This window comes from Typha angustifolia, chromosome 15, assembly GCF_048772165.1.
Source record: "Typha angustifolia cultivar Huaian chromosome 15, ASM4877216v1, whole genome shotgun sequence".
Taxonomy (NCBI): domain Eukaryota; kingdom Viridiplantae; phylum Streptophyta; class Magnoliopsida; order Poales; family Typhaceae; genus Typha; species Typha angustifolia.
This window is the reverse complement of record NC_133253.1, coordinates 21,375,015-21,400,828: the sequence shown is the minus strand read 5'-3', so window position 1 is coordinate 21,400,828 and position 25,814 is coordinate 21,375,015. Positions and strand designations below refer to the sequence as shown.

Here is a 25,814-nt window from a genome sequence, read left to right as displayed (position 1 = left end):
GGTGTTAAAAAATTTTAAATTTGATTTGGCTTGTGGAGGACACACGCAAAGAGAATCCATACGAATCTAGCACTAAAAAGATGTCCAAGGACCACACAGTGATTTGTAGACCATGCGCTGGCCCAAAAATTGATTCTGAAGGAGGATACTTATCTTGCCACTAAATTCATGGTATTTGAAGCTGCACTTGTTTTGTTGATCTTTAGCGGAGAGATAGAGTTAGGTTTACTTGACAAACAGATGGGGTTTCCTTTCTCTGGTAATACTAAATTATTTAAGAATGATTGCAGTGTAAGCCATCGTGACTCATCTTTACGTTTGTAATTAAAGTGTGATAATATATTGTACGTGTCATCTCTTACTCATTCTTTTTTGTCCCTTGTTTTCGTTCCTGCCTCTCTTTCTTGAGAAATAAGGCAGTGGATATCACCATCATTGAACGAAAAAGGCAGTACGGCATTATTGGAGCTACCCATATGCTTGTGGCGGCCACGCTCCTCCCTTATCTACTCTTGAGACTTACAAGAATTAGATCAAATAGTTCCGGAACATTAATCGACCAACCGAGATGATGCATTTTGTAATAAGATGAATTCTCCCTCCCAAAGAGAAATTTTTTCTAGTTTTGATTCTTAATCTTGTATTCTCACTTTAAGTGCTTCTTTCATTTGTCAAGCTTGCATCAGTTAACAATTGCTTCTAGTTCTTGTTGGTGAAATAAACAATAGCTTCTAGTTCCTGTGTCTCTGTCTATAGATGTTAAGAGATCTTTATTGGTATGGTGTTGATGATTTAAGAGTCTTAATTTCTTTAAACGTTGTAGGAAGAGACGGCGGTAAAATGCCAATAGAAGATGACATCTTTGTTTACTAAGACAAGGCAGAGGAAAATATAGGTAAGAAGCTTAACTAAGCAAGTAAGCAAGCTAGTAGAGAAGAAGCTTAGGGATAAGTTTTAGGATAAACTTATTTGCATAGTAATTAATTAATATTGATATCACTGTTTGTCATAGTAGTGTAGCTTAAATGCCTTTGCAACTCCTTTTGGTATAATATATTAACATATATTAATTATCTACCTGTTTTCAGTACTACTTTCTTCTATTCTTTTTTACATGCAAATCAACCTTAGCTTTGTATGTAATGATATGACAATAAATTTGCTCCTTAACCATCATTCTCTAATAGCTTAACTTTGATTCCCTGAATGCTATGAATCTGATAAACTACTGCCAAAGAGTCAAAAGTTATGAGCACCCAATCTGAAGACAGCAGCATCTATGACCCTTACATTGGTTCATACTGGTGGTCAACCAAACTAAAGTGGCTACATCTAATACTGTTGTGGTGTGTGGAAGACACGTGCTTGACAACAACCTTACAATAAATACTTAGATCTCCATGCAATAAATAAATAAATAAATAAATATATGAACCAACACATTTCAAATTTAAACTTTTATTTATTTCTAATCCATCATATAAAGCGATCGATCTCTCATTTTTTTTGTCTCTCTTTTGACGTGGGATCCATGCTTTCTCCTGTGACAGCACAACCACTACACGGAGACTCCTCGTCTCTTCCAAGTTCCAAGAGCCAGTAACAGAGGAATATTTAATAAGATTCAGATTGCATTAATTATTATAGTAGATACCTAATAATTAATAATGCGACATAATTAGAGCACCCTTTACTTAGGACCATATATTTATATATTAAAAAGAAGAGATATATTAATTAAGACTTAGAATAAGCTTTGTATAAGCCAGTGGTCAAAAGCTGCAAATCCCAAAGCGTACAGTATCAACGGGCTCTCAAACTGTCCAAATATTATAAGCTTTAAAAAATAGATATAAATGTGATATTAATATCCATAATTAGAGTGTAATATAAAACTTTCCAAAGACAAGATATTAATGATATGTCTTCATGATTCATCCAACACAAAGAGGACGAACCACTTCCTACTAGCTTTTGTCATCACCCCATCGTTCTCTTGTGTTGGAAAAGCTCAAAGGTAGAGATGCTAACTTTCTTTCCTATTAATTAATAATGAGGGTTGGGCATGATGGATGGGCCGTGGCAGTAGAGTGGTGCAACAGCGACGCCTCCTATCGTTTTGTCTCGGGGCTCGTGGACGCCACGCGACCTAACGATGCTCTTCATGCAAACTCTCGCCACGTGGCTTCCACTACCAGCACCAGCCCTACCTATATAAACTTAATTAAGCCTAACTCCGAAATTAACCACGATCTAGCGGTTTCTCTTTTATTTGAAAGATTGTGGCATTCTCGTAATATGTCCTCTCACCGAGTCCAATTTATGAGCACTCGACTCTATAAATTTAACCGCCTCGCCCCTAATCTCGAGAAACTGAAATCGGCGACGGTTTAACTTAGTAGAAGAAGAGAGAAGGACGAGATGGTGTTGGAAAGCGCGAAGTCGGCGACGATGACCTCGCAGTCGGGAGAGAAGCAGCAACTGCTACTGGAGAACCACAAGGAGAAGCACTTCATGGCGGGGGAGGTGGTGAGGGACGTCATCATGGGGGTCTCTGACGGTCTCACTGTCCCCTTCGCCCTGGCCGCCGGTCTCTCCGGTGCCAAGGCACCGTCGTCGCTCATCCTTACCGCCGGGCTCGCCGAGGTCGCCGCCGGCGCCATCTCCATGGGCCTCGGAGGGTATAATATCCGCTTCTCAGTAACTACTCACTCTAATAAATAACTACCGCCGGGTAGTTTCGGTTCCATGTTATACTTATCTATCCGTGAAACTTATCGACCTCGTAGGTATCTGGCGGCCAAGAGCGAGGCAGACCACTACATGCGGGAGTTGAAGCGGGAGCAGGAGGAGATCATTAACGTCCCTGATACGGGTAATTACTCTAGTTTAGTAAGTCTAATCATGATTACGATCTAACGGCTAGGATTTCTTCTGATCAGAGGCGGCGGAGATCGCGGAGATATTATCCCAGTACGGGCTTGAGCCACACGAGTACGCCCCAGTAGTCAACTCTCTCAGAAGAAACCCACAAGCTTGGCTCGAGTTCATGATGAAGTAAGTTTCTCGTGTTTTTTTTTTAAAAAAGGTTTAAAAAAAATGTCTACTAATTAGTTACTTTAATCTACGTAGATTTGAGCTAGGATTAGAGAAGCCAGAGCCGAGGAGGGCATTAGAGAGTGCTTTAACAATAGCCATAGCGTACGTAGTGGGTGGATTGGTGCCTCTATTGCCATACGTATTTGTTCGAAAAGCTCAGAAGGCTATGTTCACGTCCATTGGAGTTACAATCGCGGCTCTTCTCTTCTTCGGCTACGTGAAGGGCCACTTCACCGGAAACCGGCCGGTTGTTAGCGCGCTCCAGACCGCGTTGATCGGCGCCATCGCATCCGCCGCCGCTTATGCCATGGCCAAGTCCGTGCAAGGTTTCTAAGATTTCAAAATAAAGTTTACGTGCGTACGGACGGACGGACATATCGTCGATGTGGCAAAAGTGTTGTTCATGCATGGTTTTTAAGTGTGTATGTTGATGTTGATGTTGTTGATGTTGGTGTATAATTAATTATTAATTATGTGGAATTAATTTAGTACTCTTTATCTTGGATCCGGTGGATATATATATACTAATAGTATAGTAAAGGGGAAAGTATTTGATCTTTTTGAGGGAGTATTTAAGCTATAATATCCGATCTCGCACTTGGTGGGGATACCATCAGTTTCTTTTGGATATTTGTGGATCCTAGCAAAAGAAGGTGGTTAAAAGGGTACTTGCGCTATCTCTTTAGGGGACACCTTTAATTAGTCACATACTAAAGCTCAATATGTACCACATGCTATATATATATAAACCTTATATTATATATTATAGGCATAGATACTCTTTAATTTTCTTTTTTTAAGTTCAATCTCAGTACTTTAATACCAAGGACAAAAATATCCTTAACTTAGAGTTTTTATTTTATTTTATTTTAATTGTTATTCAATTTTAACTCTTAGTTAGCTCCAATATGGCGCATATAGATAGAAACTATTCGTGCAATAAAATTATATATATATATATAAGATGGTCCTTTATGGAGAAGAGAGTGAAAGAAAGAGCTTCCAGAGAATAGCTATGTAAACTAATAAATCCTATCTCCCACTAAATCCCGCCTTGGTATGTAATGGGGTCTCAAATTCTGGTAGCGTTTTGTGAGGAAGACGAGGAGTAGAAGAGAAAGTATATATCATTATATATCAAGAACTAATATTCAAGACTGCAGTATTTCCTCTTTACCACATGGAACTAGTTATCTCAAGCCATAATAAGAGATCACAAGGCTAAAAGCTAAAGGCTTCAAAACAAACGAAGGATAGAAGAGAGAAAAGGTGTATATCGAAAGTTTGTGCACGAAAACCAATTCAATTCGTAGATCTATGCATATATATATATCGAAAGTTTATGCACCTCCTGGAATGAACATTGTTTCAAATTAAATCTTAGGTTACATACTTTGTAGTAACTCGAAATGTCGTATAGAAATTATGTGGATGCTCCTCAAAACGTGGCAATGAAGTCTGATAAATCGTAAGTAATGGGCTAAATTAGTTGGGTCTCAGGCCCAAAATGAATTGATCAACATATTGATTGGGCTTGGTTTTCCTTATCTATGCACTTTTAGCCCCATAGAAGCATTGAAGCCCATCAACTTGAAGATGAATCAAATAAGAAAACCCTACTCCATCCTGTTGCAGAATAAGAAAAAATTAGAATTAGAATAAGATGGGATTATTCTGGAATAAAAGATTTTTAATTCAATTTTAATTTGGTGTTTGGTTGCAAGAGGAGAAATAAGTGCTAATTTAAAATATGGATTTAGATGATGTTTAAATGTGATAGTTAGAATAAGGGATAAAAGTGATCAAATTCATTTTATAGCATTTTTCTTAGTTGAATGTAAACAGACACTTTTCTTTTAAGGAAGATAAGAACTAGGTTTAAAATTAAATATAAATTGTAACTTTATTTCACAATTATTATATTATCTTGTCATCGTTATTCTTATAATTCTTAGAGGAAAAAAAATAATTTAATTTAGCTTATCATAATTTACACATATAAAAATACCATCAGAAGAAATTTTATAACTAACTACTATAATCAAAATATTTTTCACTGCAAACATATATTAATATATTATAATTACATTACAGTGTTCAACCAAATGGGCTATTTAAGTTTTGAAATAAGTTGGTGAATCATTCTAACTTTTTTATATCAATCATGTTGTTTAGAATGTTTATTTCGGAATAAAGAGAATTTATTTTGAAATTAGTAACTTATTCTATCTAACCAAGGACTCTCTCTGAAGGTGAGTCACCCACTCATCCCCACTTCTACTCTCCTCGATCTTTAACAATATGAGAGATTGGCTCCCATATCAAAATATACTACTTTTGATTAAAATAAAAAGGAAGAGAATCTATATACTGCTTCGAGATAGTATCCCTTATCTTCTATGACACCAACCATATAGTGCTTGCCACTGATGTTGGAAAACTATTTATAATTCATGAGGTCCACAAGACATGCGGCATCTTCTTAAGATGACACCTTCCAAGTGAAAAAAAGAAAAGAAAAAAGAAAAGAACAAAAGAATGCCATACTGGTTATCTTATCAATGGTCGCCTCAAAGGAAGGTCTGGCCATGGATGAGAAAAGGCTGTGATCAGTGGAAGGTTGCTCTTTTTCTCTTTTCAGGTAACAAGATCCAGTTCTTTTCCTTCATTAACCTCTTCATGCTTTTCAAATGTTATTCGATCTTCTAAAGCACTCATGACTCATGCATGCAATGCATGCATGCTTTAAACTTTTCTTGCTCTGAGTCCAGCTTTTTTCCTGTAACGCGTGATGGTGAAATTAATGCACAGTTAAAGATCTACGTTTGAGAACGAAAATATATATATATATATTCCTGTATGCAAATTTACCATGAACTAAAGAAGTATATTATTTTTCTCAGATTCAAGTAAAACTCCTAGATATTGACTTTTTGAGTGCTTCAGGTTCTTTGCATCTGATACAGTTTGCCCATTAAAATATTATGGATCAAAGTGAAACGGGGGGGCGGAAAGAGGTTTCCATGTGTTTAATGACATTTGACAAAGATAGTTTGATTACGTATCAATCTCAACGGTCTGTAATTAAGGCTATAATTGTACTATTGATGTATGTTTACGTATAAACGTAGGACATTAAAGCTCAATGTAATGTTGTCAAGTCATGTCACTACAATTAATTTTATATCTGGTGTTGATTGTTTGTACTTAGAAAATCAAGTATTTGGTCCATTTGAATCTTTTTTCCTTTTACACGAATTCATTTGAATCTATATATTAGAACTCAATCTTATTTTATATATAGGCTTTTCCCTTATGGGAAGTGTTTGGTGATAAAATAATTAGTCACTCTTAAAAAATTTAAAAACAATTTAACCTCTTAATTTTTATGAGGGAGAGTTATTTATCAAAATCTAATTACAATATTAAAGTCAAATTCTTAGCAATCAAACAAACGATGTAGGCTAAATTTCCATAACGTACTTCCTATTGAACTCTAGTGAGAAAGTACCTACTGCATGTTTCCATATAAGTTAAAATTGCATGCAAATACGCTGGGTTTCGTAGCTTTCACTCTACTGTTGTAACGTAAGTAAGCCAATCAAAGCGTCGAGCATTAGTTGGCTACTTAGCTAATTATCGACAAGTATAATATTTGAATAGCTACGTAATATCTAAGAGACGACTAGTTTACACCTTATATTTTAAGAAGTCAAAATAATCAACCGTTGCTATTAAGAACACAAATATAAATCCAAAAAGATGGACAACAACAACCTTATCAACAGCATTGGCGAATAGCAAAGAGCCAAAGAGGTGGTGGCTAGAATGGACAAGCAAGCAAGCTCAAGCTCGGTTCCCTTTCATAATTAAGTAAACACCGTCGATTCTAAGGCCAGATTAGCTAATTACGTTTAAGTTAATAAGGACTTAAAAAATATTATTCGTTACAGTTAATAAAATTATCCCTCTTTAACCTTATCCAGTTGACTGCATTCCACTTTCTTCCTCCTTTTGTCTTCAGAAGCCCAAAGGCCGGAGTCGGATCAGCTGTATCACATGCGACTCGAGAAGGCAAGTTATAACCAATCCATGGACAGGGTGTGCAATGTTGACCGACACGAGGGCAGAGTTGGGCAACGATTGCTGTTTGAGGCGATCGGGTGGGTGGTAACGTGGCCCCATGTGGTTCGCTCGGTTCGACGATCTAGCGGGGCCCACGAGCAGCGAAGTGGCACCGCAGAAAGGGTAGCTGTACGCAGCACGTGCGACGGTACGCAGGAGGTCGACACGTGTACGTGGAACACGATGAGGGCAGGAAAGCGACGTCTTGTGGGACCCGCGAAGAGTTCAATCTCATCCTCTCTCTCTCTCTCCCTCTCGCTCTCTCACTCCTCCAGCGGATATTTCAAGGGGAGGATGCTATTCGTACAAGACGAACTCATAGAGGTTTCTATGCGGAGTACATATCCATCGTTGAATTCGACAGAGAAAGGGCAAGACGGTCATTTGGTGTTGATCAAGTATATTTATAGCTCAAGTGGCAGCTCCTTGTCCGATAATCCGAACAAAAAACTGCGAGGAGTGATTAGTAGATCTCTCTCTCCCTCTCTCCCTCTCAATATTTCTCTTTTTTTGGAGCTCGAGGTTAAAGTAAGCGAGTTTTAGCCTCTTGGAAGTGGGTAATTATTGAATTTCTGATGAATTTAGTACTTTTTTGGTGGTATATTTAATGATTGATGAGTTAGAGAGTTAGCAGTTGTCTGCTTGCTGCTTTGGTTAGATTAATTGAATCTATGGCGAGTTTGGATCGTGGGTTTTTGAGTTCTTCCATTTTGTAAGAAATTTCTCTGGAAAAAAGTCAATTTTTTTTTATCCTATGCGCTGATTCGATTCTTGCCGTAGTCCCTCAAAACTTGTCCAATTCCAGGGCTTCCTCACTGTTTGATCCCTTTCTTACTTTGTTTGGTCTTCTTCCTATGTTTATTCTTATAATCAAGTCTTTTCTGTGACATACCCAGTTCCGCAGTGGCAGGGAATCACAAGAGATTTAATTCTTTGTGTTTCTACGATCTGGAATTCTTGTTTGCTCTTCTGTGTTTTTGCTTCTCTCAGTAGAAAAGTTAAGGAAAAAGAAACCTTTCTTGAAGCTTCATTCTCGAAATATATACCCATTTGGGAATTCGTTTCTTGTAACTTGATTCCTGGTAGAAATGGTGTCAAGTTCCTATTCCAATCTGCTGGACTTGGCCTCCGGCGAGTCTCCCTCATTCGAACGGATGAGCTGCCATCTTCCCCGAGTGGTAACAACCCCGGGAATAATCCCTGACTTAGAAGAATCCTCGGACGATGCGTCGGCGTCGTCGTCGGATGAGTCGTGCCCTTCACCCCACAATCGCACGATCATCGTGGCTAATCAGCTCCCAATCCGCGTCTCCCGGCGTCCAGATGGTCGTGGCTGGATGTTTTCTTGGGACCAGGATTCCCTCCTCCTCCAGCTCAAGGATAGCATAGGTGGCCGTACCGATATGAGTTTCATTTATGTAGGCTGCCTCCGTGAGGAGATCCCGATCTCCGACCAGGATGAGGTTGCTCAAATACTTCTCGAGACCTTCAAATGCGTGCCCGCATTCCTTCCTCCTGATCTCTTGTCGAGATTTTATCATGGTTTCTGCAAGCAGCAGCTCTGGCCGCTTTTCCACTACATGCTCCCACTTTCGCCTGATCTCGGTGGCCGCTTTGATCGGAATCTATGGCAAGCTTATGTATCAGTTAATAAGATTTTTGCGGATAAGATCCTTGAGGTGATCAACCCAGATGATGATTTTGTTTGGGTCCATGACTACCACCTCATGGTCCTCCCCACCTTCCTGAGAAAGCGGTTCAACCGGGTGAAGCTTGGGTTTTTCCTCCACAGCCCCTTCCCGTCTTCGGAGATCTACAAGACATTGCCTGTGAGGGAAGAGCTCCTGCGTTCGCTGTTGAACTCCGATCTAATTGGGTTCCACACTTTCGATTATGCCCGTCATTTCTTATCCTGCTGTAGCAGGATGCTAGGGCTTACCTATGAATCGAAGAGGGGTTACATAGGTCTTGAGTATTACGGTCGCACGGTTAGTATCAAGATATTGCCTGTTGGGATCCATATGGGACAGCTTAAGTCAGTGTTGAGCCTTCCTGAGACTGAAGTGAAGGTCACTGAGCTCATTAAGCAGTTCCGTGATCAGGGTCGCATAATGTTACTTGGAGTTGATGATATGGATATATTTAAGGGGATCAGCTTGAAGTTGTTGGCTTTTGAGCAACTACTAGTACAGCATCTAGAGTGGAGGGGAAGAGTCGTCTTGGTCCAAATTGCTAATCCAGCTAGGGGTCGAGGGAAGGACGTGAAGGAAGTTCAGAATGAAAGCTATGCGATGGTGAAACGGATAAATGAAGCTTTTGGTCAGCCTGGGTACAAGCCAGTTGTATTGATTGATCAGCCGCTTCAGTTTTATGAGAGAATGGCTTACTATGTGGTTGCTGAGTCCTGCTTATTGACTGCTGTTAGAGATGGGATGAATCTTATCCCATATGAATACATCATTGCTCGGCAAGGGAATGATAAATTGGATAAGGTCTTGGGTTTGAGCCCATCCACTCCAAAGAAGAGCATGTTGGTGGTTTCAGAGTTTGTAGGTTGCTCTCCTTCTCTTAGTGGGGCCATTCGAGTGAATCCATGGAACATTGATGCGGTGGCTGATGCAATGGATTCTGCCTTGGAAATGGCTGAACAAGAGAAGCAATTACGGCATGAGAAGCACTACAAGTACGTTAGCACGCATGATGTTGGTTACTGGGCAAACAGTTTTTTACAGGATCTGGAAAGAACTTGCAGGGATCATGACAGAAGGAGATCCTGGGGCATAGGGTTTGGACTAAGTTTTAGGGTTGTGGCACTTGATCTAAACTTTAGGAAGCTTTCAATTGAGAACATTGTTTCAGCCTATCGTAGAAGCACCACTCGAGCCATTCTTTTGGATTATGATGGTACACTGATGCCACAAGCATCGATCGACAAGAGCGCAAGTCCCGAGTCTATTGAGATCTTAAACAGTTTGTGTCGTGATAGGAACAACATGGTATTTCTTGTGAGTGCAAAGAGTCGGGAAAAATTGAGTGATTGGTTTTCCCTGTGCAAAAATATAGGAATAGCTGCAGAGCACGGCTACTTTCTGAGGTAACTTCAAAATTTTCTTCCATCTTACTGGAAGTACATTTGTGTATCTCATAGTTAATTTTATAATAATTATGGATCTACTTCCAGGCTAAGGAAAGATGCAGAATGGGAAACATGTGTTCCAGTGGCAGACTGTAGCTGGAAACAAATTGCGGAGCCTGTAATGAAGCTCTATACCGAAACAACTGATGGTTCGACGATCGAGAACAAGGAGACGGCACTTGTCTGGTGTTATGAGGATGCTGACCCTGATTTCGGATCTTGTCAAGCCAAGGAGCTTCTCGACCATCTTGAGAGTGTCCTTGCCAATGAGCCTGTCTCAGTAAAAAGTGGTCCTAACTATGTGGAGGTGAAACCACAGGTACTAAAGCTGAGGCTTTCAGCTATAGTCTCTCAAGAAGTTGTTCATTTGATGCTTAATTTTCACCTATTTGATGTTTGCACTTTGCAGGGAGTTAGCAAGGGTCTCGTTGCTGAACGGCTTCTTTCAACTATGACGGAGCGAGGTTTGATACCAAATTTTGTTCTTTGTATTGGGGATGACCGATCAGATGAAGATATGTTTGAAGTGATCAGCACATCAATCTCTGGTCCTTCTTTAGCTCCAGAAGCTGAAGTTTTTGCCTGCACTGTTGGAAAGAAACCCAGTAAAGCCAAGTACTATCTGGATGATACAGCAGAGGTTGTTAGGCTGATGCAGGGGTTAGCTACTGTTTCGGATCAAGCACTTGGGAGTTCTCACCCCCCTGCCTTATTCTAAACTTTAAAGCCTTTCCAAAGACAAGGCGAGGAGTGAGTGGATTCTTTTGGCTTGAGCAGCCTATTGTTGTAACCTTGTAACACGAGTGTAGCCATATCATCCTTTCTTCACGAGTTTTTAGGTGTAAATAACAAGTTCTCTTGTTCTTGGAGGTAGTTATCTCTGAGCATCTCGTGTTGTTTCATTTCCTTTCGATTTACATGTACATAAAAAACTTTTGCAACGCAATTCATTGCAAAATTGTGGTTGCTGTGCTTGATTGTGTTTGGCTTAGCTAACTTAGAAATAAATGAGTTGCCTTGGCGTGCCTGGTCTGGGGTCAATTTCTCCCAGGCGTTGGTCGGAAAAGGAGTTAACTTGGTTGGTGTTGGTCGGAAAAGGAGTTAGCTTGGTTGCTACGCAGGGAAAGACTGAGTCTTTGGCTTGCATTCAAAGCACAAAATTAACAGTGTCTTGGAACAACGTCAAATAACAAGTCTGGAATCTATAACTATGCCACCATGAGTAATCAGCAGAAAGCTGGCAGAGAATTTAGAAGTTCGCTCTCCATGAACTATCAGCGTGAATCATAATTAGAAATAAACATTTGTTCGTTTGATCTTTTATTCTATTAACTTTGCACACTCAGAAAATACCATCTGCAGAAATACCAGGACAAATCAAGCAGTCTCAAAAGGAGGGATTTAACTGAATAAGGATTTGTAATTTTTAATAAAACAATACAATTTTTCCAAATCATTCCTAGAATTAACGCATATCTTACACTTGTTAAAGTGATAAGAGGAAAATCTCGGGTGGCCACAATTTTACAAGCCAATGTGCCTGGAAAGCCCTCCATCATACTCCCAACAGGAAGCATATGTTCTGTTCATATGATCATCTCAGAACAAGATCTCCTACTCGAGCCAACTTCTATAATGCAGATCATTCTCTGGAAATGATGTTACTTTATGCAAAAATTGATTGCCTCTGAAATGCTGGCCCAAACAACTTCCTCTGAATATGAGGAATTAAGGTATAACAAAAGCTTCTGAAAGAGGAAATAAAGGACCGCAAAAGTAGTACTCCTTCATGCACCTCTTGTGACCCATTTTCTCGTATCACGTCATTTCCATGATGAAAACCCAGCCTTGTCAAGCGTACAGCTTGTCTATTTGTTTGTCAAAAATATAGCCTAAAGTTGTGCAAAAAGAATTTCATTCCAGGTATCAGGAATTCCAGGAAGGCACCAGTGCAAACAATCGTGCACGCCTTCTGAAGATTTTTTACTATATTTGGATATGTGCCCCTCATCCCTCAATTGTGACAAAGCAGTAATGTCCAAAAGCTTAACCCCAGTTCCATTCACTGCACCCTCAGCAACAGTGTCAATAGAACCGTCCTGCAAGACCTCACTTCCACCAGCCAAGGGAACAGTATTATCGCAACTTCCCCCAGTATTCCAGTCTCCATTAACGAAATGTCTAGGAGCTAACGTCCTTAAAAAGGCTTTGAGTCCTGGATATTGTGTAAATTGTGAGTCAATCCATCTGACAATACTGTGGACGGTAAGATTTTTGGCAGTTGCTATCTCTGCAAGCTTCCTATTTGTGACAGGCATCCCACCAACATACATTTCCCAACGATTCCCCCTGAATTTTCCTCTATTCCAATGGTGACCAGTGTTAAGCACTAGAACGTCAAACCTGTAAAGATACTGCTTCAAGAAAAATGCAGGGCGGTCTAAATGCATAGCATAACGAGTAGCTGGATCTGATCTGTTCAGGGGCTCCAATTCACACAAACTTGCAGACCAGTAAAAAAGAACAGTAGTATTGGTGCTCGGGAATCGATAAGCCCAACCATCAGGTCGAATAGCACCACGAGCTTTGACAAGACCATATTCTCTTCCAACATCTTCAACCTCAGGGCTAGGTTCACCACCAGTTATCATACACATCAGAGATTGAAATTGCTGCCTTCCCAAGGAATCCCCTACATAAGCAATTGTTTTATGCCGCATCCTGGAACATGAACATAACATTTGCACTAGTTAAACAAAGTCCTAAAAGGCACTCACTCATTCTTATAATTTCAGGATTATAAGAAACAAAAGGAATATACACCTTTTCAAAAACTCAGACCCTGTAAACTCTGGCATTTGACAATTTTCTGGCTGCCATCGGTAACTCTCATAATCGAAATCCTTGCGCTTCATCAATCTACAAGCCCACATTTCTGATAGCCACTGCTTGCAACCAAAGCCAGAATATAATGGTCTCTTCTCATCCGCGACCCACTTCCCTTTTGCATAGTTACAATCTAGAAGAATGAGAACCAAAATATCTTAGATACATCCAGATTGTACGAAGAACTTTTAAGGAAAACATCTTCCAGGTTCATTAATGAAACTAAAGAGGAAACTCTCAGACCAAAAATTAATGAGAACTGAAGGCAAAACTCATTGGTCAAGGCCGAAACTATCAAGATTTCTAGTTTTGACATAAATTTTGGACTATAATATAGGCTAAAACCATTCTAGTTTGGCCTAAATATTGATTTTTTCTAGGGGTCAAAATTGAAACCAACTTTCTGCTACAAGGCACTTTCAGCAAAAGTGTTCTAAGGAACATCCTTAGACACATATAAATGCATGAAAATGCACACAACTCTGAAAAGACTGAACACCTAACAACATAGGAATAAGCGGAGTATGAAAAGTTAGTGCTCACATATCATTACAAAAGAACAGAGGAATATATTAACACTTCTAGCAATATTCAACATTATAAAAGAAGCAAAGCAAGAAAACAAAGAAACAAAAGAATATGACAATAAATGGAAACATGAGAGAAACGACCAGGAATTCATAATATAGTACATTACCTTTCTTCTCTATAGGCACCTTTTTCAAATCCTTATTCTCTTTTCCCTTTTCAGTTGAGCTTATTGTTGAAAAGCCCAATGGTGGAATACCAAGAGCTTGATCTGCATTCTCCACTTGTGGGTTCTGATGTTTGTCTACAACTGATGAATCTTCCTCAGCAGATGGCTCCTGATGTGCATAGTCTGAGAGAGTCGACGAAGGAGTTCTAATGGGAATCACTATAATGCACAAGATAACTAAATAGACAGAATGGAATAAAGTAATGCCAACTGAATGAAGAAAGCATTAAAAATTAGAGGACATACCCTGACGAATAAGATCAAACTGCTCAATAGATGGACTGAAAGAAGCGAGAAGTGGGTTTCTCTCCCATGCCCAAATAAAAAATGTTGCAAAGATAAGAATGACAAGAACAGAAAGGAGTTTATTCCCTTTTAATTTATGAAGACCCCCACTCTTCATCTTCACAGATAGCCTAAAACCTGATCTTGCTACTACTGATACATCTTTAAGGTAACATAACAGCTTATGGCGTGAGAATTTCTATGCACCCCCTGCAAAAGACTGCAATTTCTAAGTTAAAGTGATGGCACTGTATATAGCTAATTAGGAGCAATTCAATCCATCAAATCAATGCATAGATAAAGAAAAAAGGAAATAAATAAATCATGCTTTTCTACACCTATGACATGGTATGAAAACTGAAAAGTAAGTGTGGCAAATAATGGTACTGTGAATTAAAATTCTGAAATTACATAAAACCAGATTAGTGTTTTCAAGAGTCATGTAAAGGCGAACACCAAGATAGCTAATTTGTTGGCCTTGAATGTCTAAGAAAATATCTAGTTCGATCATCTATCAAGAAATAGGAAAAAGCTAACAAAAATTATATATTCCAGAAATTCCCAATTATGAAAGAAGAGGAAATTTTTTTTTTAAAAAAAAAAGCATTACAATAAGAAGGATTGAAAATATAGAAGGGGACAAGCCAAAGGAACTTTCTAATGCATTTCTTTCAAAGATTAACAAAGAAAAGGCAAGCCTAATAGATCAAGTTTAAAGACAAAAGAAAAAAGAAACATCATGTTCAAGGTGCAGGAAGAACAAGTAACTTAGATAAGTTATGAACTTCAGCAACTACCGGGGTCTTGCAGTACCAAATGTTCAATATGTAATGAAAGAAGGAAAAAGATTTATTTCTTCTTCCAGCTTGCCTTATTAAACTAAGAAAACTTAACTTCCCATCTGAACAGAAATAAGTTGTAAGATATGCATTTTACATGAATATCCTTATGCAGTGAGTACTCCACACCAGCTGTTTCCCATTATGCTGAATTGACCCCTCTGGTTCGCACCAAGTGTTCCATTACCATTCCAAATTCTATATGCTGTGCAGAAGTCTTACAGAAAAGCTAATAGACAAGATGAAGTGGTATAACAAGTTAAAATATGCTGATAAGTTGAATTCATGTCACACAATGGCAAAACCTGAAAGGGAAAGCCATAAACATGGCAACAGAAATCTACCTCTTTTCTTAACAAATAACTGGCAATTAAGAACACGGGCAAAATCAAAAGAGCCCCCAAAATCCATTCAGTGCACAACAATAAAATGGAAGAATAGGCCTTCTTTTGTGGGCAATCTTCCTTCAGGTTGACAAGGCTAAAATTGGGTGCATCACAAATGGTTGTTAGAAGCAGTGAATCTGAGTCCATGAGCTGATCCCAGAGAAAACAATTTACAGCAGGTTCCTGAACCACAAGCTATCTAAGAGAATAGATAAAGTAGCACAAGGATCTCAATGTGCATGTTCCAACTAAGTTGAAGATGAGGGATATTCTAGATATAAGGCGAAAAATAACAAAAGAAACAGATGGCCCTCCTAAGGATTGGTAAAATTGTGCTCCTAAAATATTATTTTTTTCAGGGAATTTGAGGAAAAACCACCGTAGGACCTATGAATTGATTATAATTAGAGCGACCCACAATTAAGCGATTTGTGCCTTAACGATAAAAACTACGTAGATATTTTCTGAATCAAATCAAGAGAAGAAAGAATAAATATATATATATATATGTCCAAATTTATCACTAGAATAGCAAATAAAATAAAGAATCAAAATATCAACAGCATAGCTCCTGCATCTGATACCAAATTTCAACCAATGCAGAATTTCCTCCTACTGATCAAACAACATAAATCACCACAAAAGGAAAGAAATAACCAAAAGAATTCCAAAGCCTTTCATCTTAAATCGCCAAACCTTCACCTAAAACTTGAACATACCAAGTTAAACGACAAAGCAACAAGATCCCGACGGACCCGACCGGATCTTACAAAGACTCAACTAAGATAGCTATTCAAAAACAAACCCCAAGTTACGAAATCATAAATGCAACGATTCTCGAGATGGAAATCGAACCCCGCAACAGAACATGAACCGGATCCACTCACCATATGGGTCCCGCCGGAGGCGGGAGACGCGGTGGGAGAGGTCGGAGGAGAGGAGATTGATCAATCAAAGGGAAAGCCGAAACTCGAAAAGGAGAGAGATCGATAGAGAACGGACAAAATTGCGTACCACCCTCCACGATTACGCATAGAGTATTTTATGCGAACTTCATCTACGACGCTTTAAGCGACGTTTAGGAACTCTCGCCCCTCGGGTAGCATGCGTGGTGCCGTGGAGCCGTGGAGGTCTCAAAGGTGAGCATTGCAGGTGCTATGAGGCATTAAAAAGTGGGCCCCACTGAGATGGATACGTGTGAGGCCGTGAATGGGTTGCCGAATATTCACATATCTCGGGTAGCATGTGATCTTATGGGAGAAGGGATTGATGACGGATTTGACCAAATCTAGCGGAAGGTTTTGTTGTTGTTTGCATGTAATGTGCGTGAAGGCAAAGACGCTGGCGAAATATTCTTTATTAATGGGTATGTTTAAAGATTCTGTATTATTCTATCCTCGAATAAAATATTATTATTATAGGATTAGTTTCCGACTACAACTAAAGCCATCCCGATATGGTCTATTGACGACCCAGCTTATCCGAGCCTTGAGTTTAGGATTCACAGTTTCAAGATGAGTCAAACTCATCTAACTCTTGGAAATTAATCCTCCACATTTCAGCAAGAAATGAGGACTGGGGAAAGCAAATAACCCTGGGTCAAGTTAAATATCAGAATTCAGGACAAACAAGGCCATGACCATATATTCAAATGACGGCCTTTGCATCAAAGCAAAACACAGGCATCGTCAGGAGTAAATGGTACTTGATAAAACCAATAGAAAGCCAACATGAAATAACCTGAGTAGTCATCGAAAATTACAAGAATATTCACAACCTGTCTAGAAAAGAAAGCCACCACAATACTAAACTTACACAGAATTAATGAAAGATCCAACTATACAACCCTAACAAGCTTCACCTTATCAAATAGAAAACATGCCATAAGGATAGCTTGCCTTCAACACCATACCCACTACATTACAGCAAAAGTCATGTCAGATGCACACCGACCGTTATCTCCAAGTCTTCACTGTCAATCCTGATGATCGAGGATCTTCAATGCTGATTTTAGTCTAAAAATGAATACTGATTAAAAGACAAAAAAAGAAAACTGAGCACGAGCGAATTGGGAGACAGTCAATTTAAGAACTCTGTCAATCCCAGTCTGAGCTCCTTGTCATTGAAGGTTGCGTGTAGATCCGCTTCGTGCCAAATTCCTGCAAACACAATGGCAGCATGAAACCTTGAGCAGAAATATTTTACAATCATTTTTGAAATGAACTTCTTTTAACGAGCGTTTGAGATGCAGTGCACAATATACTATACTAAATAATGTGATATGATACCCTTTTATTGTGATATCCAGCAGTAGGATGAAGTAGAAGAATAAAAAAGAAATTACGAGAAGTTAGTGCATCAATCCTTGCTGCTCTTGATTGAGCAAACTCCTCATGCCTTGTCTAAAGTACATATTGGATCTTGGATGACTAGCACCTGTGGTGTTTAATTATCAGTCTTATCCAAACTCCCAGCACAATGGCATTGGCACATTCACTGTTAACATAAGAGTTTGCAGTCCATCTTAAAACTCTATTCTATCAAACTTAATGATGAAGACCAACTGTACAGCCATCATTTCTTAGAATGAGCTAGTTTATTCAGCAAATATTTTTGAATATAAAGAATCAATTGCATGGATCCTTCGTCTCCCAAAACACCCAGTCATCTTTGTAGTACCGCTATTTAGCTACAAGGGGGGGGTAGTGAGGAGAAGCATCACAAGGGATCAGCGGTGCCACTTATTTTAAGCTTTGTCAAAGAGGTTGTGGGAGTGCAGGAGGAAAATGATACCCACAGAGAAGGGAGTAGAGGTGAGGGAGACTAAAAGAATGGGTTCAATGACTTGATACAGCAAAGGTAAGGGCATCAAGAAGAGAATCAAAATCTCCTTCTTGAGAGGGGCTTTAAGTTACCCATGAAAATTGAAAAGCTCACTACGTTGGGAGCAGTTTAACTACTTGGAGAGAGGATGGGAATAGGTGTCTTCATTGGCAGACAGTATTGGGGAACAAGAAGAAAAAGAGAGGGAAAAGGTCGATGGGAAGAAAATGGGAAAAGTAATGTTGATAACCCATCACTGGGGGGTGTAAAAGTGTAAACGAGCCGAGCTTGAGCGAGCTAGAGTCAACTTGGCACAACTTGATTGTAGAATTTTCCCAACTCGAGCTCGGCCCTAGCTTGATCAAGCTAGAAAAACTTGACTCAGCTCGATTCATCTACAAACTTGGCCCAATAGCTTGATGGACTCTTTTGAGCTTAAGGCTTAATGGATTGAATACTGATAGCGATTAAAAAAATTCTAAAAGCCAAACAATTAAAAAAATATAAATCTTATAAGATAAAATTAGCTCATATAAACATATAAACTGATACAAATAAATAATTAACATAAAAATTCTAACAATACATGTAAACTTATACAATATAATGCATCTAGTATATATATATAGTGCTATTGTATTGAGCCGAGCTCTAAACGGTGATCCCATGAGCCTCACAAGCTCACGAGTATTTTTGACAGCACTATCCATCACCAACAATTTAATATTTACTTTCTCCATTGTTACTTTTGGTCCTGGATGGGACAACTATGGCTAGTAGAGCATGACAGATTGACTACATGAGCTCATGCATGCATGTTGCATTCCAAGGAAATATGCACGAGAAAGCGATAGGCATGAGATAAATTTAATGAATTATGAACTTGCTAGAGCGTGACCATGGGATTAAATATAGCAACAGTATGATAATTATCAAGCTCACCTCCCAGGAAGCTGCTGAGTAGTACTCACAGGTCCCTTGGAACTACTAAACCGCTTAGGTCTGTTGTCATCCTTTTCCACACGCATGGCAGCAACCTCTTTCTCCATGGCGGCAACTTCCCTTCTCATTTTTTTAGCTTCCACTTCCATTGCTTTAGTCAAAGTATCTACTTTCTTTGCTAACATCTGAAATTACAACAAAGAAACAAGTCAGGAAGCTTTAAAAAAAACAGCAGTGCATGGAAGTGAAGAGGAGATCATCTACCTCAATTGCATCATCTTTGTCCTTCAAGCTTTGATCTTTCTCATGGCAAGCTTTTCTCAGGGTAATTACTTCCTTCTGCAGCAAATCATAAAATAATCCAGAGACAGAATCACTTGAATCAATATTGGTGGAATCAATCGGTTTTTCATCCGGATTTCCTTTCCAAGTTGTCCCATTGTCTCTAATGTCATCTGAAGATCGATTCAGCACACGACCTGCCCCATTTGCCAGGACTTTCCCCCGGTCTAGTGACCTCGTACCACCATCAAATGATTTTGAAGTTCCTTTTGCATGTTTCAGTACCATAGTACTGCTACTAGATAGAGATGATCTGAACTGAAAAGATGGTGATCTCCTAGTCAGTAGGCCATTGGGAGTCAACTTGGAGACATTCTCAGGACCACCTAGTGATTGGCGACGAGAAGGACCATTGCTTAAACCCTTCCCTTCTACACTAGTGCGTGTGGAACCACTTGAGGGCATCCTCAGTCCCTCTTCTAGAACTTTGAGGCGCAACTGACACTTCTCCTGAGAATTTTTAATGGCAAGAAAACATGTCATTCATTTCACAAATAGATTAAAAAAAAAAAACTAGCTTGCACTTCAGGTGGTATGACTGTGATGTCTTACTTTTAATTGAGCTTCAGATCTTGCAGTTCGTTCAGCTATAGCAAGCTTATCTCGAAGCTGCTGCATTTCTCCCTGTTTACAAAATTTTTATGATGATAAAGTATTTCATCACAAGAAATTACGATTGGATGCACCAAGGAAAATTGTTTGACGGAAAGGACTAAAAAATAGCTTTGAAAGAACAATGAATTATGTTGCTCCGCTTACCTGCAAGAATCTTCGCTCCTCAAGCCACTGTCTAACAGGCATTACTTTGTCGTTAGCGTCTTTCCATTCATTTGCAACTACAACAGCAACCCTATTTGCGGTAACTTTTGCACGGGCAAGTTCCCGATCAAGAGTTTTTCTTTCTTCCTATTTAAAAAATGCGATAAAAATTAATGATATAGATTATTCTAAAGTACCGAGTAACTTGAACAATTTATCTTACATTCATTTCCTGAAATTTACGCTGGTAATCTCGAACAGCATTTGCAGCTGCACCACCAGCAAGAACAGCCTCCTCTAGTTCCCTAACAGTCTGGCTAAGCTTTTCAACCTCTGCAACCTTTTGCCTGTGCAATCTGTCCAAAATCTTGTTTTCTTCCTGGAATTTAAAAAATGGCAATATTTAGTTATGAAGTCAGCACATGGGTACAAGACCAGATACTCTAAATTGGTACAAGGTAAAATGCACCTATATACCTGGCAGATTTCTATCTGTTTCATCAACTCCTGGTTCTTGTTTTGTAGATCATCCACCATAGAAGCCTTCGCCAAAGCGATTTCGACGGTTCTTTCTGCTTCCAGTAATGCTGCCTCCTTTGATTTGGTCAGACGATCTAGAGCCCTGTTGTCATCCTGCAGCTTTGCAATCTGCAAAAGAGTAGAGCTGTAGAAAACCTTGTTGCTGCTTCCTTTTATGATGGCAGCAGAAATGCACATGAAAATAAGTGCACTTGGACAACCTTCCACTGAAAGTGAGCCTGACTCTTACGTAAAGTGATCCAAACTTTTTACAGAAAATAGGGTGCTCTTTCATAATAATTCAAATCATAGCTATCTCAAAGAATTGAAATTTTTTTGGAAAATGATTACCAACCTTCACGATAGATTAGCCTATTGGATTACTACCATATACAACAATTATATAACAGCATGCAACTTGACAAAATTTGGTACTACTTCGACAAACCAACCTTGTCAAAAGACTTCAAACATAGGGAGAAGAAACCAGAAGGTTCTGTCTAAATTGAACATCTTAATAGCCAAACACTGGCAAAGTCAACTCTGCACTTTTGCAATCCATAGTGGGCAGGGGAACTAACGCTCATTTGTACGATGGTGATTTTCACAAGTAAAATGCAGGTGATGCTGGGAAATTTTGAAAACAGAAAAGAAACCCATAATGGAAGTTACCTGATCTAATCAGGAGTATCCTTTAAAGTTTAAACAATTTTTCGAATTTTCATAAGTTGTTAGATATCAGGAGCATATGGCTCATTAGGACCTACAAGCATCAAGAACATTATCTAACATCTTCTGCAAAGAATAGCAGACAGTTGCCAATTTTTCCATAAGTTGCAGAGATCACAAGAGAGGAAAGTATCGACAGTATAGCTGTACCTCCTGACGTGCAAGCTTTAGTTCTGCCTCCAATGGTGCAAGAATGGCTTCAATAGGAGGCATGTCATCATCCTTTTGAGCTGCATGAACTCGCCTAAGTGTGGCTTCTGCTGCAAACTGGGCAGCCATGGAGGCTTTCTTCTCATCATTAATCTTCTTGATTTCCAGATTCTGAAATTCAGCGCTTATCATATTCTATTCCAAATGGGAAGTAAAACAAGAATTTCAAGATAAGGTGCTGTCTAGGTACTTTGCTCTCTAGATTGGATTCTGTTAACTTGAGTTTCTCCTCCAACTTTGCCAATTCCTCCGAAAGCTGTAAAAGGGCAAAATCACTACAAGTACATCAATAAGGAGCAATAATTTAGGTTATATCCAAAACCTCCCAGTCAGCGCAAAGTTGCAAACCCCTCTGCCACTGCTCATACTAAACAATCAATAAATTTGACGTCCTAGCACTCCCAAATGGGAGCACGAAAGAAGTCTGTATGCTGGGCTGGTCAAAACCAGCTAGTAGAGCGTTAGGATGGAGAAAATTAATGGCAGTAACCATTGAAACATCTACGTTCATTCCAATTATAGATGAAGGCTATGTAATAACTAATATCATAGTTTTAAAGATAAAGAAACTTAGAATACCAATTTGGCATGTGCGACAGGCTACAACAGAAAATTTCTAGAAGAGACAAAAGTCAAAAGATTTGCAATTTCTCTCAGCAAATGCAAAAAAGATGAGGAATATATCAATAAAACGAATCAATCAATTAGTGTTCAAATTGTTTTGAGAATCCAGAAATGAACTGACGCTAAATCACAGACATCAAATTGTAAACATCTAAAACAGATAAATATACTATAATATTGACGAAATTCCAGCTAAAAGAGCTCAAGTGATTGAAATACAAAACTTACTAAATTCCAGCTTAACAAAATATGAATGTAGCAAGGACTTTATACCTTGACAAAAGATATACATGGAAAAGCTCATATCATATATCACTACTTTGGAGGAAGCAAGCACAAAAGGTAAACAAAACATAATTTTCCTTGGGTATGATTTCCGACAATAAACTGAAATTATAGACATGGTCTATACTCTATACAACAGATCAACTTCAGCATTACCTAAAACAAAGGAAAAGAAGACAATTTTGAAAAGACCTTCCTAAACTCAACATATTTAAATTAGAATCAACACCACGTTCTTTAGTTCATGTTCTCGTTCTACTCATACAAATCAGCTGACAAAATAATTTGTTTCCCAAGCGATTGACATAATAATAAGATAAGTGACGAAGATTGAAGCTAAAATTTGGAAAACAAAATAACGGCTAGAAAAAAGGAACCTCTTCAACAGCCTTCTCTCTTGCACGCTCCGACAACCTTAATGCCTTAATCTCTGCCTGAGCCTCTCCCAATTCTCGGTCCTTATCTGGAGAAAAAAAGTTAAGATTCAGCAAAACAACTACCAAGCATCTCATAAATCTATGTCACATCTAGAACAAAAAACAAAAACAAGAGAAATCCATCAGATAAAACCACATTCCCACCTCTGACTTCATTCTCGAGACGATTGAGCTCAACCTTGACTGGATCCGATCCGTGCAACAGATTGATGAACTCGTCTGCATCCAAGCTCGGCCGGATCGACCCCCTCCGCCTGGACGCCCCCTTGAAGGACGCCGACGCCGACAACGCAGCCGCATTGCCGACGCCGACGCCGCTCACGTCTCCGGCGACTCCCTCGCCGCCGGTGCCCATATCGGCCATCTCCGATCTAATCTCCCCTCAAACACAACATCCAAATCCGACGAGCTTCTTCTAATCGAGAAACTCGATCCCGCCTCAGCTCCGATTTGAACTGCTTAGGGCTTTCTAGGGTTTCGATTCTTCGATCGATAAAAACGACAAAAAAAAAATAAGAAGAAGAAAGAAAACCCTAATTTCCCTCTTTCTCTGGCTTCTCGTTGTCTTCTTCCTGAGTGTGTTTTAAATCCGGAGAGAGAGATCTCAACAGTGGATGAGAGTGTGAGAAAAGGGCGGTCTTTTATAGTAATTTAACAACATTACACGTTATAGTTTATTTGTGAAGTTGGAGAAAAATAATAAATTATTATAAACCCGAGGTTTAGCAATGACATTATACCAAAGATACCCCGTTGGAACGGCGAAGGGAAGCCGTGTAAATAAGAGTAGCCAGCCGTCCCTCGCTCTTTTGTTGCTATTCTGGTATGAACAGCAAACAAGCTTTTTGACTTATAGAAACCTGACAAATTTGAGCTCAAGATCGTTGTAAAATTTCAATGAGTTCTCGATGTCTATTATATTCTTTAATTAAAAAACCATGGGACGAGTCAGGAGAAACTTTGAACATCGAGCACTTTGCATCCCTAAACAAAATACTCCATAGAAGTTAGATCCAAGCAGTGAATAGCACAGAGGGTGGGGGGGGGGGGGGGTATAATTAAGATTGTTTAAGGACCTGAGAGGGTCCTTAAATGTGCCCTTAACCGGCTGGAATATTGGACTCATCTCTAATAAGCATCATCTGACGTAAAGCCAGAATTAAAAACCCTATCCCTTCTTCCAACTACTGACACACTGTGATGACCGCGTCTTGGGTCTCACATGCCTAATGGTTCTTCCACTTTCCAGGATGACAGGGGGAGCTCAGGCCAACAAATGATGGCCACTCAATACCATATCACTAGTTTCACATAAGCATTAGTAGATTCCTAGACTATGATTAGTCACTTGACCAAAGATATCCAAGGATTTAATGATTGATTCTTTTTTTATCAAAAAAATAGTAGAAACAATATGCTTACATAATCAGTCCCAAAACGACACCAAAATGATTGGAAAAGGAAAATATTTGAGTGTCTTTAGCAACTATTCTAAAACCAACCCCAACCGATCTCCCAGTGTTGGCAGTTAGCATTTACAAAAGAATGTAATATACTGCAGTATTCCTATATGGTACTATGCATATCCAAAGGCGAGTTTAGTCAAAAACTTCCATAGTTGTATTCCAATCCATACGAGAAGTGACAATAAAGCAAAGTTAGATTCGGTATAAGCTTCCATAGTTGTTTCATTGTTATCTTCACACCAACCTCAGAAAGAGACCTACATATTGTTACTTTATTGCGTGCATGGTGTGTTGAACAGAATTGCAGACAGATTTCTTTTGAGTGACGAAGACAGTGTTTAACGTGACTAAGCGTTGATCATTGTGTTAATGTTTCTGTCTCAGATTATGACAACACGAGCCCATACACTAGCAACCGTTACTATGGTTTATTTAGGTCCCCTTTCCGTGAAAACCTGCGGTAAGCTATCGGTAACTCTTGATTTGGCTTAAATTGAGACGAGCATGAGCCTTATTTTAAGGTTCTATAGTCTCAGCTTAAATATATTATTTATTAATATATATATATATATAATTATTAATTTTTTTGATCTAATAGCTAATATTATCTTACCTCTATCTATCCTTAAATCTAATAAAAGAAACTCCCAATAAACCAATGCTCAATCTCCTATTTATTTTCTCTTCCTTCTTCTCTATCGACCAGCTCATCCGACCTTTTTCAGCGACCTCTTCCATCATCATTATCGGCCTTCTCATCTTCTTTTTTTGTCGCTCCTCATCTTTCTCCTCTGTTGTCGTTGCTGTCTCCTCATCCTTCTCTTTCATGTCCTCATCCGACCAACTCATCCTCTGTCGACAAGCTATTGCTGCCTTCTCTACTTCGTCAGCCTCCTCTGTCCCTGGCAAGCCATCACCACCTCTTCTTTTAACTTTTCTTTCTCCTCCATCGGTCTCCTCCTCCTCCTCCAGCAAACTATCCTGCCTCCTCCTCTTCTAATCAAACATGGGCTTGATGCGGAATTAATCTAGCTTAACTCGAGTTAAGCTGAGCAAAATCTAAATATCTTTAGAGGATTCGAAATTAATTTCAATTCGAATTGTACGAAAGCCGGCTAATTGATGCTCGGACATTTACTTACACCCTAGTCCTCCCATTCCCCAC

General features: G+C 39.2%; 4 protein-coding genes across 11 annotated transcripts; 2 read left to right on the top strand and 2 right to left on the bottom strand.

The window, feature by feature from the left end:
- The first annotated feature begins 2,363 nt into the window (after positions 1-2,363).
- LOC140779050 (vacuolar iron transporter 2) lies at positions 2,364-3,603 on the top strand. Its single transcript, XM_073123997.1, has 4 exons — positions 2,364-2,681; positions 2,790-2,875; positions 2,943-3,057; positions 3,133-3,603. Exons 1-4 carry the CDS (start codon positions 2,422-2,424, stop codon positions 3,431-3,433), a joined length of 762 nt encoding a protein of 253 aa, XP_072980098.1. The 5' UTR covers positions 2,364-2,421; the 3' UTR covers positions 3,434-3,603.
- A 4,051-nt stretch (positions 3,604-7,654) lies between these two features.
- On the top strand, positions 7,655-11,334 carry LOC140777534 (alpha,alpha-trehalose-phosphate synthase [UDP-forming] 6-like). Its single transcript, XM_073121702.1, has 3 exons — positions 7,655-10,318; positions 10,406-10,679; positions 10,770-11,334. Exons 1-3 carry the CDS (start codon positions 8,313-8,315, stop codon positions 11,076-11,078), a joined length of 2,589 nt encoding a protein of 862 aa, XP_072977803.1. The 5' UTR covers positions 7,655-8,312; the 3' UTR covers positions 11,079-11,334.
- Positions 11,335-11,744: 410 nt separating this feature from the next.
- LOC140778092 (protein trichome birefringence-like 14) lies at positions 11,745-16,655 on the bottom strand. Of its 8 annotated transcripts, none has more exons than XM_073122640.1 (6): positions 16,401-16,655; positions 15,225-15,696; positions 14,250-14,508; positions 13,944-14,162; positions 13,184-13,379; positions 11,745-13,081 (listed from the first exon to the last, which is right to left on the bottom strand). In XM_073122640.1, exons 3-6 carry the CDS (start codon positions 14,404-14,406, stop codon positions 12,253-12,255), a joined length of 1,401 nt encoding a protein of 466 aa, XP_072978741.1. In that variant the 5' UTR covers positions 14,407-14,508; positions 15,225-15,696; positions 16,401-16,655; the 3' UTR covers positions 11,745-12,252. The 8 variants fall into 8 exon arrangements, with proteins under 8 accessions (XP_072978741.1, XP_072978743.1, XP_072978740.1 ...); XM_073122642.1 differs by having other exon boundaries at positions 15,225-15,356; XM_073122639.1 differs by having other exon boundaries at positions 14,250-14,498; positions 15,225-16,655.
- Positions 16,656-17,223: 568 nt separating this feature from the next.
- LOC140778811 (microtubule-associated protein 70-2-like) lies at positions 17,224-23,807 on the bottom strand. Its single transcript, XM_073123679.1, has 11 exons — positions 23,328-23,807; positions 23,124-23,209; positions 22,028-22,093; positions 21,778-21,948; positions 20,857-21,027; positions 20,603-20,758; positions 20,380-20,526; positions 20,173-20,244; positions 19,543-20,070; positions 19,279-19,463; positions 17,224-17,672 (listed from the first exon to the last, which is right to left on the bottom strand). Exons 1-11 carry the CDS (start codon positions 23,545-23,547, stop codon positions 17,633-17,635), a joined length of 1,842 nt encoding a protein of 613 aa, XP_072979780.1. The 5' UTR covers positions 23,548-23,807; the 3' UTR covers positions 17,224-17,632.
- Positions 23,808-25,814: the final 2,007 nt, after the last annotated feature.

Coding starts and splice junctions, on each gene's coding strand:
- LOC140779050 (XM_073123997.1), top strand. CDS start 2,422: ATGGTGTTGGAAAGCGCGAAGTCGGCGACGATGACCTCGCAGTCGGGA. Junction 2,682..2,789: donor ATCTCCATGGGCCTCGGAGG/GTATAATATCCG, acceptor TCGACCTCGTAG/GTATCTGGCGGCCAAGAGCG. Junction 2,876..2,942: donor CATTAACGTCCCTGATACGG/GTAATTACTCTA, acceptor TCTTCTGATCAG/AGGCGGCGGAGATCGCGGAG.
- LOC140778092 (XM_073122639.1), bottom strand. CDS start 14,406: ATGAAGAGTGGGGGTCTTCATAAATTAAAAGGGAATAAACTCCTTTCT. Junction 14,163..14,249: donor GTTTGATCTTATTCGTCAGG/GTATGTCCTCTA, acceptor TGTGCATTATAG/TGATTCCCATTAGAACTCCT. Junction 13,082..13,183: donor GGGTCTGAGTTTTTGAAAAG/GTGTATATTCCT, acceptor TTCATGTTCCAG/GATGCGGCATAAAACAATTG.
- LOC140777534 (XM_073121702.1), top strand. CDS start 8,313: ATGGTGTCAAGTTCCTATTCCAATCTGCTGGACTTGGCCTCCGGCGAG. Junction 10,319..10,405: donor GAGCACGGCTACTTTCTGAG/GTAACTTCAAAA, acceptor ATCTACTTCCAG/GCTAAGGAAAGATGCAGAAT. Junction 10,680..10,769: donor ATGTGGAGGTGAAACCACAG/GTACTAAAGCTG, acceptor TGCACTTTGCAG/GGAGTTAGCAAGGGTCTCGT.
- LOC140778811 (XM_073123679.1), bottom strand. CDS start 23,547: ATGGCCGATATGGGCACCGGCGGCGAGGGAGTCGCCGGAGACGTGAGC. Junction 21,949..22,027: donor AATCCAATCTAGAGAGCAAA/GTACCTAGACAG, acceptor GCTGAATTTCAG/AATCTGGAAATCAAGAAGAT. Junction 20,527..20,602: donor GTAAATTTCAGGAAATGAAT/GTAAGATAAATT, acceptor TTTTTTAAATAG/GAAGAAAGAAAAACTCTTGA.